This window comes from Heterodontus francisci, chromosome 31 (assembly GCF_036365525.1).
Source record: "Heterodontus francisci isolate sHetFra1 chromosome 31, sHetFra1.hap1, whole genome shotgun sequence".
NCBI lineage: Eukaryota > Metazoa > Chordata > Chondrichthyes > Heterodontiformes > Heterodontidae > Heterodontus > Heterodontus francisci.
Genome location: NC_090401.1, coordinates 11,716,125 through 11,735,880, shown reverse-complemented (window position 1 = coordinate 11,735,880; position 19,756 = coordinate 11,716,125). Strand labels below are relative to the sequence as shown.

Sequence of the window (19,756 nt, the reverse complement as noted above, 5' to 3'; positions counted from 1 at the left end):
TGGCCGACGGACAGAATATCGGCGTGAAACGGCTGTCACTACCAGGTAGGTAATTATTCTTTCATTTTAATCTTATTTGCATATTAAGATGAAGGCAGTTGGGGGGCTGCATCGAGACCTCGTCACCGCTGGTAAAATATGGGGAGGCCTTCTTGGTGTGGAGGTTGTAGCAGGCCTCTCCCGGAAGAATTTTCCGCTTCCCGCCTCCCCACCCCCCTGTCATGACCCCAGACGCCAGAGGGCTCATGAAATTCAGCCCATTGTATCTGTCTTCATGGTAGAAGAGGCAAAAAAATTCTGGAAATAATGGGGAAACCAAGGGTCCAGCAAGAATGAGGAATTCAAAGAAATCAGTATAAGTAAATAGTACTGGAGAAATTTATGGGACCAAGTGGGGACAATCCCCTGGACTTGACGGTTTGCATTCTTGGATTTTAAAAGAAGTAGCTGCAGAGATAGTGGATGCCTTGGCTTTGATCTATCAGAATTCCTTACATTCTAGAACACTTCCCAGGATTGGAAGGCAGCAAACATAACCCTGCTATTTAAGAAAGGAGGAAAAGAAAAAATGGGGAACTATAGGACAGTTAGTCTGACATCAGTAGTAGGCAAAATGCGAGAATCTATTATTAGGGACATGGTAACAGGGCACTTAGAAAATCATAATATGATTAAGTAGAGTCAACAGAGATTTATGAAAGGGAAATTGTGTTTGACAATCTGTTATTAGAGATTTTTGAAGATTTAACTAGTAGGATGGATAAGGGGGAACCAGGAGATGTAGTGTATTTGGATTTTTAAAAAGCATTGGTAAAGTGCCAGACAACAGGTTATTACACAAAGGTAGGACTCATGGGATTGGGATTATATTAACATATAATGAGGATTGGTTAATGGACAGAAAACAGAGAGCAGGAATAAATGGTACATTTTCAGGTTTGTAGACTGTAACTAACAGGGTACCAGAAGGATCAGTACTTGGGCCTCAGCTATTTACAATCTATATTAATGACTTAGAAGAGGAGACTGAGTGTAACGTATCCAAGTTTGTTGTTGATACAAAGTTAGGTGGAAATGTAAGCAATAAGGAGACTGCAGAGGGATATAGACAGGTTGGGTGAGTGGGCAAGAACATGGCAGATGGAATACAATGTAGCAAAGTGTGAAGTTATCCACTTTGGAAGGAAAACGTTTAAAAAGCAGAATAGTTTTTGAATGGTGAGAGACTGGATAATGTTTGCATTCAGAGGGACCTGGGTGTCTTTGTACACAAATCATAGAAAGTTAACATGCAGGTACAGCAATCCAATAGGAAAGCAAATGGTGTGTTAGCTTTTGTTACAGAAGGATTGGAGTATAAAGTAAAGAAGTCTTACTACAATTATACAGGGCATTAGTGTGGCCACACCTTGAGGACTGTGTGTAGTTTTGGTCTCCTTACCTTAGGAATGACATACTTGCCCTAGAGAGAGTACAACGAAGGTTCACTGGACTGGTTCCTGGGATAAGGGGATTGTCCTGTGTCAGAGATTGAGCAGACTAAGCCGATATTCCCTGGAGTTTAGAAGATTGAGAATTGAAACATAATTGATCGAATTAAACATATAAAATTCTTAAGGGGCTTCACAGAGTAGATGTTGAGAAAATGTTTCCCCTGGCTGGGGAATCTAGAACACTGGGTCACAGTCTCAGAATAAAGTGTTGGCCATTTAGGACTGAGATGAGGAGACATTTCTTCACTGAAAGGGTAGCGAATCTTTGGAAATGTCAATCCCAGAGGGGAGTGGATGCTCAGTCGTTGAGGATATTCAAGACAGAGATCGATAGATTTTTGGCTACTGAGGGAATTAAGGGATATGGGGATAGTCTGGGAAGGTGGAATTGAGGTAGAAGATCAGCTATGATCTTGGTGAATGGTGGAACAGGCTCGAAGGACCAAAATAGTCGAATCCAGCTCCTATTTCTCATGTTCTTATGTTCTTATGTGTATGTGTTTCTGTGTATCTGTCAGTGTGCATGCCTCTGTGTGTGATTTTAGTATGTGTGTCAATGCATGAATCTTTTTGTGTGTCCTAATGTCTGTGTGTGTGTGTGTGTCCCGCAGTGGATACCTTCACTCTTGTGCACATGTGTTTGTACAGCAATGGATGTATTTGATATCAGTCTCTCCACTCACTGCTACAGGGTGAACCAGGCATAGCAGGACCATCTGGAAATGCAGGCCGGCCAGGTTTTGAGGTAAGTTTGAAAACTTTTTAATTGTTTATGTACTTTTGAAACATGATTTTCCATGCATTCCCTATACGCTCCCCCCCACCACCTCAACAATGTGGGTCTGCTTTTAACCCATTCAAAATCCACCCACTTGCACAGAGTTAAAACCGGGCCCACAGTCGGGTTTATTTAAACCCTGTATCTGGGTATTTTCGACTGCAGCAATGACTCCCACACACACTTCACAGCAGAAACAGGGGGTCCCTGGGAGTGTGTCCTAGTATACAGGGGGTTCCTGGGAGTGTGTCCTTGTATACAGGGGTTCCCTGGGAGTGTGTCCCTGTATACAGGGGGTTCCTGCGAGTGTGCCTAGTATACAGGGGGTTCCTGGGAGTGTGTCCTTGTATACAGGGGTTCTCTGGGAGTGTGTCCTTGTAAACAGGGGGTTCCTGGGAGTGCGTCCCAGTATACAGGGGGTTCCTGGGAGTGTGTCCTTGTATACAGGGGTTCTCTGGGAGTGTGTCCTTGTAAACAGGGGGTTCCTGGGAGTGCGTCCCAGTATACAGGGGGTTCCTGGGAGTGTGTCCTTGTATACAAGTGGTTCCTGGGAGTGTGTCCTAGTATAGAAGGGGTCCCCAGCAGATGTCCTTGTATACAAGGGGACCCCGGGAGTGTGTCCTTGTATACAGGGGGTCCCTGGGAGTGTGTCCTTGTCTCCAGGGGGTCCCTGAGAGTATGTCCTAGTATAGAAGGGGTCCCCAGGAGATGTCCTTGTATACAGGGGGGGGGGGTCCCTGGGAGTGTGTCCTTGTATACAGGGGGTCCCTGAGAGTGTGTCTTTGTATACTGGGGGTCCCTGGGAATGTGTCCTTGTATACAGGGGGTCCCTGGGATGTGTCCTAGTATACAGGGGGTCCCTGGGAGTGTGTCCAAGTACACAACGGGTTCCTGGGAGTGTGTCCTTGTTTGCAGGCGGACCCTGGGAGTGTGTCCTAGTATGCAGGGGTCCCTGGGAGTGTGTGCTAGTATATAGGGGGCCCCTGAGAGTGTTTCCTCGTAAACAGGGGGTTGCTGGGAGTGTGTCCCAGTATACAGGGGGTCCCTGAGAGTGTGTCTATGTATACTGGGGGTCCCTGGGACTGTGTCCTTGTATACAAGGGTTCCCTGGAAGTGTGTCATTGTGTACAGGGGATCCCTGGGAGTGTGTCCTAGTATACAGGGGGTCTCTGGGAGTATGTCCTTGTATACAGCGGGTCGCTGGAACTGTGTCCTTGTGTACAGGGGATCCCTGGGAGTGTGTCCTTGTATACAGGGGTTCCCTGGAAGTGTGTCCTTGTGTACAGAGGATACCTGGGAGTGTGTTCTGGTATACAGGGGGTCCCTGGGACGGTGTCTTTGTATACTGGGGGTCCCTGGGAGTGTGTCCTAGTACACAGGGGGTCCCTGGGAGTGTGTCCTTGTATACTGGGGGTCCCTGGGAGTGTGCCCTAATGTACAGGGGGTCCCTGGGAGTGTGTCCTTGTATACTGGGAGTCCCTGGGAGTGTGTCCTTGTATACAGGGGGTTCCTGGGACTGTGCCCTTGGATACAGGGAGTTCCTGGGAGTGTGTCCTTGTATACTGGGAGTCCCTGGGAGTGTGTCCTTGTATACAGGGGGTTCCTGGGACTGTGCCCTTGGATACAGGGGGTTCCTGGGACTGTGCCCTTGTATACAGGGGGTTCCTGGGACTGTGCCCTTGTCTACAGGGGGTTCCTGGGACTGTGCCCTTGTATACAGGGGGTTCCTGGGAGTGTGTCTTTGTGTACTGGGGGTCCCTGTGAGTGTGTCCTTGTATACAGGGGGTCCCTGAGAGTGTGTCTTTGTGTACAGGGGATCCCTGGGAGTGTGTCCTAGTATGCAGGGGGTCCCTGGGAGTGTGTCCTGGTATACAGGGGGTCCCTGGGACGGTGTCTTTGTATACTGTGGGCCCCTGGGAGCGTGTCCTAGTATACAGGGGCTCCCTGGGAGTGTGTCCTGGCATACAGGGGGTCCCTGGGACGGTGTCTTTGTATACTGGGGGTCCCTGGGAGTGTGTCCTAGTATACAGGGGGTCCCTGGGAGTGTGTCCTTGTATACAGGGGGTTCCTGGGAGTGTGTCCTAGTATACAGGGGGTTCCTGGGAGTGTGTCCTTGTACACAGGGGTTCCCTGGGAGTGTGCCCTTGTCTACAGTGGGTTCCTGGGAGTGTGTCCTTGTATACAGGGGGTTCCTGGGAGTGTGTCCTTGTATACAGGGGGTTCCTGGGAGTGTGTCCTAGTATACAGGGGGTCTCTGGGAGTGTGTCCTAGTATGCAGGGGGTCCCTGAGAGTGTGTCTTTGTATACAGGGGGTCCCTGAGAGATTTTCCTCGTATACAGGGGGTCCCTGGGAGTGTGTCCTAGTGTGCAGGGGGTCCCTGAGAGTGTGTCTTTGTATACTGGGGGTCCCTGGGAATGTGTCCTTGTATACAGGGGGTCCCTGGGAGTGTGACCTTGTATACAGGGGGTCTCTGGGAGTTTGTCCTAGTATGCAGGGGGTCCCTGAGAGTGTGTCTTTGTATACAGGGGGTCCCTGAGAGATTTTCCTCGTATACAGGGGGTCCCTGGGAGTGTGTCCCAGTATGCAGGGGGTCCCTGAGAGTGTGTCTTTGTATACTGGGGGTCCCTGGGAATGTGTCCTTGTATACATGGGATCCCTGGGATGTGTCCTAGTATACAGGGGGTCCCTGGGAGTGTGTCCTAGTACACAGCGGGTTCCTGGGAGTGTGTCCTTGTTTACAGGAGGTCCCTGAGAGTGTCTCCTCGTATACTGGGGGTCCCTGAGAGTGTGTCGTTGTAAACAGGGGGTCCCTGAGAGTGTTTCCTCGTATACAGGGGGTCCCTGAGAGTGTTTCCTAGTATACAGGGGGTCCCTGGGAGTGTGTCTTTGTATACAGGGGGTCCCTGAGAGATTTTCATCGTATACAGGCGGTCCCTGGGTGTGTGTCCTAGTATGCAGGGGGTCCCTGAGAGTGTGTCTTTGTATACTGGGGGTCCCTGGGAATGTGTCCTTGTATACATGGGATCCCGGGGATGTGTCCTAGTATACAGGGGGTCCCTGGGAGTGTGTCCTAGTACACAGCGGGTTCCTGGGAGTGTGTCCTTGTTTACAGGAGGTCCCTGAGAGTGTCTCCTCGTATACTGGGGGTCCCTGGAAGTGTGTCCCAGTGTACAGGGGAACCCTGGGAGTGTGTCCTAGTATACAGGGGGTCTCTGGGAATGTGTCCTAGTCCACATGGGGTCCCTGGGAGTGTGTCCTTGTATACAGGGGGTCCCTGAGAGTGTTTCCTCGTATACAGGGGGTCCCTGAGAGTGTTTCCTAGTATACAGGGGGTCCCTGGGAGTGTGTCTTTGTATACAGGGGGTCCCTGAGAGATTTTCATCGTATACAGGCGGTCCCTGGGTGTGTGTCCTAGTATGCAGGGGGTCCCTGAGAGTGTGTCTTTGTATACTGGGGGTCCCTGGGAATGTGTCCTTGTATACATGGGATCCCGGGGATGTGTCCTAGTATACAGGGGGTCCCTGGGAGTGTGTCCTAGTACACAGCGGGTTCCTGGGAGTGTGTCCTTGTTTACAGGAGGTCCCTGAGAGTGTCTCCTCGTATACTGGGGGTCCCTGGAAGTGTGTCCCAGTGTACAGGGGAACCCTGGGAGTGTGTCCTAGTATACAGGGGGTCTCTGGGAATGTGTCCTAGTCCACATGGGGTCCCTGGGAGTGTGTCCTTGTATACAGGGTGTCCCTGAGAGTGTGTCTTTGTATACAGGGGGTCCCTGGGAGTGTGTCCTAGTATACAGGAGGTCCCTGGAAGTGTGTCTTTGTAAACTGGGGGTCCCTTGGAGTGATTCGTAGTACACAGGGGGTCCCTGGGAGTGTGTCCCAGTATACAGGGAGTCCCTGGGAGTGTGTCCATGTATACAGGGGGTTCCTGGGTGTGTGTCCTTGTATACAGGGGGTTCCTGGGAGTGTGTCCTTGTATACAGGGGGTTCCTGGGAGTGTGTCCTAGTATGCAAGCGGTCCCCAGGAGTTGTCCTTGTAGACAGGGGGTTCCTGGGAGTGTGTCCTTGTATACAGGGGGTTCCTGGGAGTGTGTCCTAGTATGCAAGCGGTCCCCAGGAGTTGTCCTTGTATACAGGGGGTTCCTGGGAGTGTGTCCCAGTATACAGGGGCTTCCTGGGAGTGTGTCCTAGTTTACAGGGGGTCCGTGGGAGTGTGTCTTTGTATACAGGGGGTCCGTGGGAGTGTGTCCTAGTGTACAGGGGGTCCTTGGGAATGTGTCTTTGTCTACAGGGGGTCCATGGGAGTGTGTCCATATATACAGGGGGTCCGTGGGAGTGTGTCCTTGTATACAGGGGGTACGTGGGAGTGTGTCTTTGTATACTGGGGGTCCCTGGGAGTGTGTCCTAGTATACAGGGGGTCCGTTGGAGTGTGTCCTTGTATACAGGGGGTCCGTGGGTGTGTGTCTTTGTATATAGGGGGTCCCTTGGTGTGTGTCTTTGTATACTGGGGGTCCCTGGGAATGTGTCCTAGTATACAGGGGGTTCCTGGGAGTGTGTCCTTGTAAACAGGGGGTTCCTGGGAGTGTGTCCTAGTATACAGGGGGTTCCTGGGAGTTTGCCCTTGTATACAGGGGGGTTCCTTGGAGTGTGTCCTAGTTTACAGGGGGTCCCTGAGAGTGTGTCTTTGTCTACTGGGGGTCCCTGGGAATGTGTCCTCGTATACAGGGCGTCCCTGGGATGTGGTCTAGTGTACTGGGGGTCCTGGGAGTGTGTCCTTGTACACAGCGGGTCCCTGGAAGTGCGTCCTAGTATACAAGGGTTCCCTGAGAGTATTTCCTCGTATACAGGGGGTTGCTGGAAATGTGTCCTCGTATACAGGGGGTCCCTGAGAGTGTGTCTTTGTATACTGGGGGTCCCTGGGACTGTGTCCTTGTATACAGGGGTTCCCTGGAAGTGTGTCCCAGTATACAGCGGGTCCCTGGGAGTGTGTCCTTGTATACTGGGGGTCCCTGGGAGTGTGTCCTAGTATACAGGGGGTCCCTGGGAGTGTGTCCTAGTATACAGGGGGTCCCTGGGAGTGTGTCCTTGTATACTGGGGGTCCCTGGGAGTGTGTCCTAGTATACAGGGAGTCCCTGGGAGTGTTTCCTAGTATACAGGGGGTTCCTGGGAGTGTGTCCTTGTGTACAGGGAGTCCCTGGGAGTGTTTCCTCTTATCCAGGGGGTCCCTGGGAGCGTGTTCTTGTGTACAAAGATTCCAAGGAGTCTGTCTGCTGTTTCTCCTGGTCCCACAGAATGACAAGCTAGAAGGAAACTTTAGCATTTTCATGGCACCTGCAGTCCCTTTTAAGAGCTGCTGGATCGGCTGCTCAGTGCCTGGTCAAAATGGTGGAGACAAGCATGGGGCACTCAATCCATTTTGAGCCCAATTTGCCAGTTTAAGCAGCCTCGCTGCACGTCCTTTCACAGGCCCATATGAAAATTGCAACAGGTGTGCCTTGGATGTCAGTGGGGAAGCTGAGGTTCCCTGAGCCAGACAACCTTCCGAGATATCTGCACTCCTGACCATCCCTGAATTTCATTGCTCCACCATTGGTGGCCGTGCCTTCAGCTGCCTGGGCCCAAAACTCTGGAATTGTCTCCATAAATCTCTCTGCCTCTCCACCACTCTTTCCTCCTTTAACACATTCCTTAAAACCTACTTCTTCCCTTTCCTAATATCTCCTCCTTTGGCTCAATGTCAAACGTTCTTTGATAATCACCCAGGAAGCACCTTGAGACATTTTACTATATTGAAAGTGCCACATACAGGCCAGTTGTTGCTGAATATTTTCTCTCTCCAGCCACATTTTTGACATTGTTTTGAGGTAGGCGGGTGCAGGAATAGGAACTGCAATATATTTTTGTAAATTTCTTCTTTAACGAGATGGTTTTTGAAGGACCACCAGCGAACTAAAACAAGGCAAGTGTGTTTATGTCACAGACAGTGATGCCCACCTGCCCTGTGCCTGTTTTCAGAATGATGGATAGAAACCGATCTTCGATCTTTAAGGCAGCTGAATGAATGTATGGATTTTTGTTTGTTTGCAGGGTGAGCCCGGCCCACCGGGGCCTGTGGGACCTCCGGGACTCCCTGGGCACATTGTGAGTATTATTAATATCTAGCTCAAGGTTGGAATGTTCATGAGGGGACTCCCAATGCCCCTGGTGTGCCCTGAGATGTGTACCCTGTTTCTCTGGAGGTTTCCCAGGAGACTGGAGAACTCCAGTGGAGTTACAGTGAACTATGGAACTCCAAAGCACACACACAATGGCCCCGAAACTCTTCAGGGTCAGTTCCACCAGCGCAGGTCCGACCGATTCAGGCCCAGTACTGGGGGCCAGGGTCATTTCATAGACAGGGAAGGCTTCTCAGCCTGCAAGGGGACATCAAGCAGCAGCTGGCCTGGTTCAAGCTGAACTGGACATTTACAGAGTGGAACAGTGCACAGCTTCGCGCACCCCCCTCACCCACCCCTACTGAGGGTCTCCGAGGCTCGAAGAGGTGAAGAGACAATCTCCTGTCTTCACTTCAAAAGGAGTCATTACTGCAGGAGTTATCCCCTCAGTCTGCTATACAATCAGGTCTTCACATAATCTCAAAGCCATTTAGGCTAAAGACTGGCATCATAGAATCACACAGCACCAAAGAAGGCCATTCAGCCCACCGTGCCTGAGCTGGCTCTTGGAAAGAGCGATTCAATTAGTCCCACTTCCCTGCTCTTTCCCCACAGACCTGTAAATGTCGCCTTTTTCCCATGTTTATCCAATTCCCTTTGGAAAGTTATTATTGAATGTGTTTCCACTGCCCTTTCAAACAGTGCATTCCTAATCACAACAATGAACACTAAAGGGTAGAATATTCTAGGGAAGCCCAGGAACTACCCCAAGACATCTACTTGATGTGGGAAGGGGTGCGGGGTTGCAAGCAGAATATCCACCCACAGTACCCCCTCCCCCCGCACCAATCTAAACAGAGTGACTGGGTTCTACCCAACAATCCAGGACCCCCGGGTGAATATCAGGCTGTGATCCCCTCCAGTGTGTTCGGGGCAGTGTGCAATCATGCGAAGGGATACAGCTGTTCAGTGCATTGTTCGGGCAGGTGTCCTGCACTTCCCTGTATGAGCACCAAGTCTGAGCCTATGAAAGAGCTCAGACTAATTTCTCCCCGATTGTCTCCTGTGTTTAACGGCCTCGTTCTCATTGTCAGGGTGCAGCTGGGATTCCAGGAGCTCCAGGTCCTGCAGGACCACCAGGAATGGTGAGTCAACAAGTGACCATTCACGGGAGACACAGCTCGAGCTTCAGTACAGCTCTCTCTCTCTCTGTTACACCATCACTGACAGTACAGAGCTCTCTCTCTCTCTCTGTGTTACACCATCACTGACAGTACAGAGCTCTCTCTGTGTTACACCATTACTGACAGTACAGAGCTCTCTCTCCCTCTCTGTTACACCATCACTGACAGTACAGAGCTCTCTCTCTCTCTCTCTCTCTCTCTCGCTCGCTCTCTGTTACACCATCACTAACAGTACAGAGATCTCTCTCTGTGTTGCACCATCACTAACAGTACAGAGCTCTCTCTCTCTCTCTCTCTCTCTCTCTTTCTCTCTGTTACACCATCACTAACAGTACAGAGCTCTCTCTCTCTCTCTGTTACACCATCACGAACAGTACAGAGATCTCTCTCTCTCTGTGTTACACCATCACTGACAGTACAGAGCTCTCTCTCTCTCTCTCTCTCTGTTACACCATCACTAACAGTACAGAGATCTCTCTCTCTCTGTGTTACACCATCACTGACAGTACAGAGCGCTCTCTCTCTCTCTCTCTCTCTATTGTCTTTGTCACTTGCACTAACCTGTCAATTTCAATTTTAATTGTTACACTCTGCGCTCAGTTTAAAATTTCCTCATAATACTGATTGCATTTTTTTTTACTGATTGGTTGTATTTAGGGAGCAAAGGGTGATCGAGGACCTTCTGGAGAAAGAGGCTTGCCTGGATTGGCAGGCCCACACGGCCCACCTGGAGCCCCTGGGTTGATGGTAGGTCCCCTTCTGCTGTTACGTCCCCTTCAACCACAGTTACTGGCTGTATCCAAACGCCAGGTTTGGATGGCTGCTTATCACTCAACACTTGGCAGTGCTCAGGGTGCTAGGCTGAGCCTCTGTTTTCAAGCAGTGTTCAGTCTGGTTTGACTGCACTACCATTTATTTAGACTCTGATCAGTGATGTGGCCTCCTGATTTAAATGCCCTCAAAATTTAAGAATCACATCTGTTTCTCAGTTATCTGCAAAAGACGCAGGTGGAGTCCGCACAGTTGCCCACTGTTGAAATTGTTGCGTATTGTCAAGTGGAAGCTAAAGTGGTTTAATTGGCTCACTTTAAACAGAAATCCAGTCCCCTCCTTTCTCATTTCGAACACAGTTCGACCTGGGTAGATTTCTGAGCTGCCTGCCATTGCTGGGGTTTGAAACTGGTTCTCGTTGTACTGACCGCTGTACTGCAGGACCAGCCGATGTACTGGACAGACCTTGGCCTGGTATTGGTAGGGAGGGCCAAGGGTCCCCCCACAGTGGTCAGTGAATCCAGCAAGGCCATAATATGGTGATCAGTACAACCTCATGTAAATAAATCACTGCAGATCCCGACCCAATAGCTGGCCTGATGGACTAGCCAGACTGGCCGGTGAGAGGGAGAGCAGTTAGCAGCAGGAGGCTGCAGGCTGGGTGCTGTGGGGGTGGCCCCCAGCAGTCTGCATGGGGTGGGCCTGGGTTAAAATCAAGACCGTCGAGTGGCCTGGCCAAGCTCAGAGGGAATATTCTGAGTGAAGTCTGAAAGAAGGGTGTTTGAAATTGTACATTCAAACACCTAACTGTATACAATCATGTGTCCCCAGCTAACTTCTGTCTATATCCTTCCATTTCTTTAGGGAGAGCCAGGCCAAGATGGGCCAGTCGGAAAAGAGGTAAGATGGGTAAAACATATATATTGATATCGGGCTAAAGTGAGTCATTCTCATTTGTTCAAAGTATGAGGGAGAGAGTCTCTGGTTAGACTGATTGCCTGCGATATTCCAGAATTCTAGGTGGTGAAGGATAGAGCTGGAGCCAAACTTTACACGTTTTTATAAGCATTTCTTTACAGAGATACACGATAAAAACATGCATCTCCTAAACTAACAACTACCCTTTCAGTCTGTTCCTATTTATAGGAACACAAGTGAATCCCCAGTTAATGCCCACAACCTCTATACAATTAAACACAATTATTATACAATTTATACAGTTAACATTGCCTCTTGTGAAGGAAGGTTAAGACTTTGTGCTCCAGTGTGAAGCCTTTCCACTGACTGGGCTCATTCCCTCCAAGATACCGTATACAACCAGTGCCAGCAGAGACCTTCCTCACATCTGGAAACATCTGGCAGGTGGGAATAACTTCGGATACTACATCCCAGCAGGAAAAGTGCTGCTGTTTCTCTCTGAACCTGAAAGGAATCGAATGAAAGGTTTTTGTGCCTCTTCCTGTATTCAGATATTTTTCTCCCCCACTTTTTCGCTGCCGCCCCCTCTCCCCCACAAGAAGTGAACATTCTTCATTTCTGAGTCTGGACAATATGCGTCAGCTGGCTGATCAACCATGAAGTTCATCCAGCTGAGCTGAAACCTGTTCTCACCCAACCAGCGAACGCACACCCTCACATCTTTCATTGCCGTGGATAGTGATCAGGAGCAAAATAAATCAGCCAATTTTTATCTTCCCAACCCAGGTCACAGGTCAACCATTTCATCCCTACTACCAGCATGTTGAGATCAGCCACTGTATATATACTTCCCTCCAGTCTGAAAAACAATCTTTCCCTGCTGCTTTCTGTCCTTCAGCCAATTTTGTATCCATGCTGCCACTGCCCCTTTAGTCCTATACACAAGAAATAGGAGCAGGAGTAGGCCTTTTGCCCCCTTGAGCCTGCTCGGCCATTCAATAAGATCATGGCTGATCAGATCGTGGCCACAACTTCACTTTCCTACCTGTTCCCCATCACCTCTTACTCCCTTGTAGATCAAAAATCTATCTAACCCAACCTTGAATATATTCAATGACGCATTCTCCACTGCTCTCTGGGATAGAGAATTCCAAAGATTGGAATTCTAGAGGTGAAATTCCTCCTCATCTCAGCCTTAAATGGACAACCCCTTATTCTGAAACTATGCCCCCTAGTTCTAGATTCCCTCACAAGGGGAAACATCCTCTCAGCATCTACCCTGTCGGGCTCCCTCAGAATCTGATATCTTACAGTAAGATCACCTCCCATTCTTCTAAACTCCAATGAGTATAGGCTCAACCTGTCCTCATAAGACAACCCCTTCATCCCAGGAATCAGCTTAGTGAACCTTCTCTGAACTGCCTCCAATGAAAGTATGTCCCTCCTTAAATAAGGTGACCAAAACTGTATGCAGTACTTTAGGTGTGGTCTCATCAATGCCCTGTATAACTGTAGCAAGACTTCCGAGCTTTTATACTCCCTTTCAATAAAGGCCAACATTCCATTTGCCTTCCTAATTACTTGCTGTACCTGCATGCTTTTTGTTATTCATGTATGAGGACACCCAGATCCCTCTGTACCACAGCATTCTGCAGTCTCTTTCCATTTAAATAATATTCTGCTTTTCTATTCCTCCTACCAAAGTGGATAGCCTCACACTTTCCCACATTATACTCCATCTGCCAAATTTTTGCCCACTCACTTAACCTATCTATAACCCTTTGCAGACACTTTGTGTCCTCCTCACAACTTGCATTCACAGCTATCTTGTATTGTTAGCAAATTTAGCTGCAATACACTTGGTACCTTCATCCAAGTCGTTAATATAGATCATAAATAGTAGAGGCACCAGCACCGATCTCTGTAGCACTCCACTAGTTATAGTTTGCCAACCTGAAAATGACCCATTTATCCCGACTTTTTTTCCTGTTAGATAGCAAGTTCTCTATCCATGTTAATATATTAGCCCCAACACTATGAGTTCTTATCTTGTGCAGTAACCTTTTATTTGGCACCTTATCGAATACACTACATCTACTGGTTTCCCTTTATCCACTCTGCTTGTTACATCCTCAAAGGACTCTCATAAATGTGTCAAATGTGATTTCCCTTTCATAAAACCATTGACTGCTTGATTGTGTTATGATTTTCTAAATACCCTGCTACTTCTTCCGAAATAATAGATTCCAGCATTTTCCCAATGATTGACGTTAGGCTAACTTGTTTACAGTTTCCTGCTTTCTGTCTCCCTCCTTTCTTGAATAGAGGCTTTACATTTGTGGTTTTCCAGTCCTCTGGGACCTTTCCAGAATCTAGGGAATTTTGGAAGATGGCAACCAATGCATCCACTAACTTTTCAGCCACTTCTTTTAAGACCCTAGGATGCAGGCTATCAGGCCCAGGGGACTTGTCAGCCATTCGTTTTCCTAGTACATTATCTCTAGTGATAATTGTTTTCGGTTCCTCTCTCCCTTTTCTACTATTCTTGGGATTCTTTTAGTGTCTTCTAAGAGAAAACAGAATTGTAGACTATTAGAATGGTTACAGCACAGAAGGAGTCCATTTGGCCCGTCATGACCATGCTCGCTCTCTGCAAGAGCAGCTCAGATAGCCCTTAATCCCACTCCATCACCTTAAGCCCATAGCCCTGCAGATATTTTCTCCAGATATTTGTCCAATTCCCTTTTGAAAGTCTTTATTGAATCTGCCTCCACCTCACGTCTTAAATCAGTGGCTTCTGGTTCTGGATCCTTCAGCCAATGGGAACAGTTTCTCTCTATCTACTCTGTCCAGACCCCTCATGATTTTGAACACCTCTATCAAATTGCGTCTGAATCTTCTCTACTCCAAGGAGAACAGACCTAGCTTCTCCAACCTATCCACGTAACTTAAGTTGCTCATATATGGAACCATTCTTATGAATCTTTTCTGCACCCTCTCTAATGCCTGAACATCCGTCCTAAAGTGCGGTGCCCAGAATTGGACACAATACTCCAATTGAGACCAAACCAGTGTTTATCATAATTTCCTTGATCTTGTACTCTATGCCCCTATTTATAAAGCCGAGGATCCCATATGCTACATTAACCGCTTTCTCAACCTGCCCTGCCACCTTCAATGATTTGTGCACATATACCCCCAGGTTCCTCTGCTCCTGCACCTCCTTTAGAATTGTACCCTTTAATTTATATTGCCTCTGCTCATTTTTCCTACCACAATGAATCACTTCACACAAAATGCTTGTTCAAAGTCTCTGCCATTTCCCTGTTTCCCATTATTAATTCCCCAGTGTCATCCGCTAAGGAACTAACACTTAGTTTAGCTATTCATTTGCATTTTATACACTAATGGAAGCTCTTCTTGACTTTTTTTTTATGTTTCTTGCTAGTTTACTCTCATATTCTAATTTCTTCCTCTTTATTTTTAGTCATCCTTTGCTGGTTTCTAAAAAATGTTCTAATCTTCTGGCCTACCACTAATCTTCACAGCATTGTTCACCTTTTCTTTCAATTTGATACCATCCTTAACTTCGTTAGTTAGCTACGGATGGTTCCTCCTTCTCAGAGTCTTTCTTTCTCAATGGAATATATCTTTGTTGAGAGTTACAAAATGTCTCCCTAAATGTCTGCCACTGTTTTGTCAAACCCCTTTTGAAAGTCCATATACACATCAACTGCACAACCCTCACCAACCCTCTCCGTTACTTCATGAAAGAACTGAATCACGTTAGTCAAACATGATTTTCCTTTAACAGATCCATACTGACTTTCATTTATTAACCCATACTTTTCCAAATGACAACTAATTTTCTCCCAGAAAATTGTCTCTGGAAGTTTCCCCACAACACGGTGACTTGGATATCACAGGGGCAGGAATGGATGTTGGATGTTCCGGGGATTAGATGTTTCAAAAGGAATAGGGAGGGAGGTAAAAGAGGTGGGGGAGTGGCATTGCTAATCAGGGATAGTATCACAGCTGCAGAAAGGGAGGTCGTCGAGGAGGGTTTGTCTACTGAGTCAGTATGGGTGGAAGTCAGAAACAGGAAAGGAGCAGTCACTTTGTTGGGAGTTTTCTATAGACCCCCCCAATAGCAACAGAGACACGGAGGAACAGATTGGGAGGCAGATTTTGGAAAGGTGCAGAAGTAACAGGGTTGTTGTCATGGGTGACTTCAACTTCCCTAATATTGATTGGAACCTCCTTACTGCAAATAGTTTGGATGGAGCAGTTTTTGTCAGATGTGTCCAGGAAGGTTTCCTGACTCAATATGTAGATAGGCCGACTAGAGGGGAGACTATGTTGGATTTGGTGCTTGGCAACGAACCAGGCCAGGTGGCAGATCTCTCGGTGGGAGAGCATTTCGGTGATAGTGATCACAACTCCCAGACCTTTACTATAGTCATGGAGAGGGACAGGAGCAGACGGGATGGGAAAATATTTAATTGGGGGAGGGGAAATTACAATGCTATTAGGCAGGAACTGGGGAACATAAATTGGGAACAGATGTTCTCAGGGAAATGCACGACAGAAATGTGGAGGTTGTTTAGGGAGCACTTGCTGCGACTGCTGGATAGGTTTGTCCCGATGAGGCAAGGAAGGGATGGTAGGGTGAAGGAACCTTGGATGGCAAGAGATGTGGAACAGCTAGTCAAGAGGAAGAAGGAAGCTTACTTAAGGTTGAGGAAGCTAAGATCAGACAGGGCTCTAAAGGGTTACAAGGTAGCCAGGAAGGAACTGAAGAATGGACTTAGGAGAGCTAGAAGGGGACATGAAAAAGTCTTGGCGGGTAGGATTAAGGAAAATCCCAAGGCGTTCTACACTTAAGTGAGGAACAAGAGGATGGCCAGAGTGAGGGTAGGGCCGATCAGGGATAGTGGAGCGAACTTGTGCCTGGAGTCGGAGGAGGTAGGGGAGGTCCTAAATGAATACTTTGCTTCAGTATTCACTAGTGAGAGGGACCTGGTTGTTTGTGAGGACAGCGTGAAACAGGCTGATATGCTCGAACAGGTTGATGTTAAGAGGGAGGATGTGCTGGAAATTTTGAAAGACATGAGGACAGATAAGTCCCCGGGGCCACATGGGATATCCCCAAGGTTATTACGGGAAGTGAGGGAAGAGATTGCCGCGCCTTTGGCGATGATCTTTGCGTCCTCACTGTCCACTGGAGTAGTACCAGATGATTGGAGGGTGACAAATGTTATTCCCTTGTTCAAGAAAGGGAATAGGGATAACCCTGGGAATTATAGACCAGTCAGTCTTACGTCGGTAGTGGGCAAATTATTGGAGAGGATTCTGAGAGACAGGATTTATGACTATTTGGAAAAGCATAGTTTGATTAGAGACAGTCAGCATGGCTTTGTAAGGGGCAGGTCATGCCTCACAAGCCTTATTGAATTCTTTGTAGATGTAACAAAACACGTTGATGAAGGAAGAGCAGTGGATGTGGTGTATATGGATTTTAGCAAGGCGTTTGATAAGGTTCCCCATGGTAGGCTCATTCAGAAAGTAAGGAGGCATGGGATACAGGGAAAGTTGGCTGTCTGGATACAGAATTGGCTGGCCCATAAAAGACAGAGGGTGGTAGTAGATGGAAAGTATTCAGCATGGAGCTCGGTGACCAGTGGTGTTCCACAAGGATCTGTTCTGGGACCTCTGCTCTTAGTGATTTTTATAAATGACTTGGATGAGGAAGTGGAAGTCTGGGTTAGTAAGTTTGCCGATGACACAAAGGTTGCTGGAGTTGTGGATAGTGTGGAAGGCTGTTGTAGGTTGCAACGGGACATTGACAGGATGCAGAGCTGGGCTGAGAAGTGGCAGATGGAGTTCAACCTGGAAAAGTGTGAAGTGATTCATTCTGGAAGGTCGAATTTGAATGCAGAATACAGGCTTAAAGACAGGATTCTTGGTAGTGTGGAGGAACAGAGGGATCTTGGGGTCCACGTCCATAGATCCCTCAAAGTTGCCACCCAAGTTGATAGGGTTGTTAAGAAGGCGTATGGTGTGTTGGCTTTCATTAACAGGGGGATTGAGTTTAAGAGCCGCGAGGTTATGCTGAAGCTCTGTAAGGCCCTGGTTCGACCACACTTGGAATATTGTGTTCAGTTCTGGTCGCCTCATTATAGGAAGGATGTGGAAGCTTTAGAGAGGGTGCAGAGGAGATTTACCAGGATGCTGCCTGGACTGGAGGGCATGTCTTACGAAGAAAGATTGAGGGAGCTAGGGCTTTTCTCATCGGAGCAAAGAAGGATGAGAGGTGACTTGATAGAGGGGTACAAGATGATGAGAGGCATAGATAGAGTGGATAGCCAGAGACTTTTTCCCAGGGTGGAAAGGGCTATCACCAGGGGGCATAATTTTAAGGTGATTGGAGGTAGGTTTCGGGGAGATGTCAGAGGTAGGTTCTTTACACAGAGAGTGGTGGGTACGTGGAGTGCACTGCCAGCGGTGGTAGTAGAAGCAGATACATTAGGGACATTTAAGCGACTCTTGGATAGGTACATGGATGATAGTAGAATGAAGGGTATGTAGGTAGTTTGATCCTAGAGTAGGTTAAAGGTTCGGCACAACATCGTGGGCCGAAGGGCCTGTACTGTGCTGTACTGTTCTCTGTTCTAACTAAAATTAGGTTGACTGACGTGTAGTTTCTGGATTTATCCCTCTCACCTTTTTGAATAAGGGCGTAGGATTTGCAATCCCGCAGTTCTCTGTCGCCATTCCCATAATGAAGAATTGGAAGATTGTGGCCAGAGCCTCCTTTATCTCTACCCATACTTCCCTCAGCAACTAGGGTGCATCCCAACCAGACCAGGTGACCTTTATACTTTGAGGACTGCCAAACTTTTAAATATCTCCTCTTTATTCACTTTTATCCTATCTAATGTTGCTATGCCTCTTCCTTTACTGCTACATTGGCAGCAATCTCTTGTCTAGTGAAAGCAGATTCAAAGTATTCAATTCGGACCTCAGCCATAAACTCTACCAACACGTGTCCATAATCAGCCCCACTCTTCCTTTAAACTGCCCTTTTGCTATTTATATGTTTGTAAAATATCTTTGGGTTCCCTTTTCTAGAACCCACTAATCTGTTCTCAAACATACCCTCTTATTCCCTTTTTTAGATCTACTGTATATTTTCTGTATTCAGCTTAGTTCTCAACACTATTAAGAACCTAACGTTTATCATCAACCTCCTTTTTCTGTTTCATTTTAACCTCTATATCTTTAGTTATCCAGGGATCTCTAGCTTTGAATGTCCTTTTCTCCACCATAGGAATGTGGCTTATCTGTATCTGAACTGTATGCTCTTTGAAGGTGCTCCATTGTTCAGTTACTGTTTAGCTTGCCAATCTTTGATTCCAATCCACACTTTTCAAATCATCAAAATTAGCCCTCCTCCAGTTGATATTTTCAGATTTGATTGTACCTTGTCCTTTTCAATAACTACTCTAAACCAAATTATATTGTGATCACTGTTTCCCAGATGCTTTCCCACTGAAACATGCTCCACTTGCCCCATTTCATTCCCCAGAACGAAATCCAGCACTGCTTGCTACTTCATTGGGCTGGAAACATTCTGATCAAGAAAGTTCTCTTGTACACATTTAGTCATAGAGTGATACAGCACTGAAACAGGCCCTTCGGCCCACCAAATCTGTGCCAACCATCAACCACCCATTTATACTAATCCTACATTAATCCCATATTCCCTACCACTCTCCTACCTACACTGGGGGAAAATTACAATGGCCAATTTACCTATCAACCTGCAAGTTTTTGGCGGTGGGAGGAAACTGGAGCATCCGGTGGAAACCCACGCGGTCACAGGGAAAACCTGCAAACTCCACACAGGCAGTACCCAGAACTGAACCCGGGTCGCTGGAGTTGTGAGGCTGTGGTGCTAACCACTGTGCTGCCCAGAGATGATGGTTTTATGGTACCACTACTGAGATTTTAATTAATTGAGTTTAAGTTCCACCTGAAGTGGGATTTGAACCTGTGTCCATAGGGCATGAATCTACATAGGTGAGCTTTTAAATTATTACTTTTCATCTGTGTTCACTATGGAGAAGGACGATGCAGGTGTAGAGATCAGGGAGGGGGATTTTGATATACTTGAACATATTGGTATTGAAAGGGAGAAAGTATTAACTGTTTTAGGGGCTTAAAAGTGGATAAATCCCCAGGCCCAGATGAGATGTATTCCAGACTGTTATGTGAGGCAAGGGAGGAGATAGCAGGGGGCTCTGACACAAATTTTCAAATCCTCTCTGGCCACATTAGAGGTACCATAGTATTGGAGGACAGCGAATGTGGTACCATTATTCAATAAGGATAGCAGGGATAAACCAGGTAATTACAGGCCAGTGAGTCTAACATCAGTGGTTGGGAAACTATTGGA

General features: G+C 47.5%; 1 protein-coding gene across 8 annotated transcripts in view; it reads left to right on the top strand.

Annotated features, from left to right (window-relative positions):
* Positions 1–19,756, top strand: part of col16a1 (collagen, type XVI, alpha 1) — a 628,911-nt gene that overhangs the window by 487,345 nt on the left and 121,810 nt on the right. For all 8 annotated transcript variants that reach the window (XM_068011105.1, XM_068011107.1, XM_068011111.1 and 5 more), the window contains 5 exons: positions 2,185–2,238; positions 8,358–8,411; positions 9,520–9,570; positions 10,267–10,356; positions 11,245–11,280. In XM_068011105.1, coding sequence (XP_067867206.1) covers positions 2,185–2,238; positions 8,358–8,411; positions 9,520–9,570; positions 10,267–10,356; positions 11,245–11,280 — 285 coding nt within the window. The remainder of the gene's footprint in view (positions 1–2,184; positions 2,239–8,357; positions 8,412–9,519; positions 9,571–10,266; positions 10,357–11,244; positions 11,281–19,756) is intronic.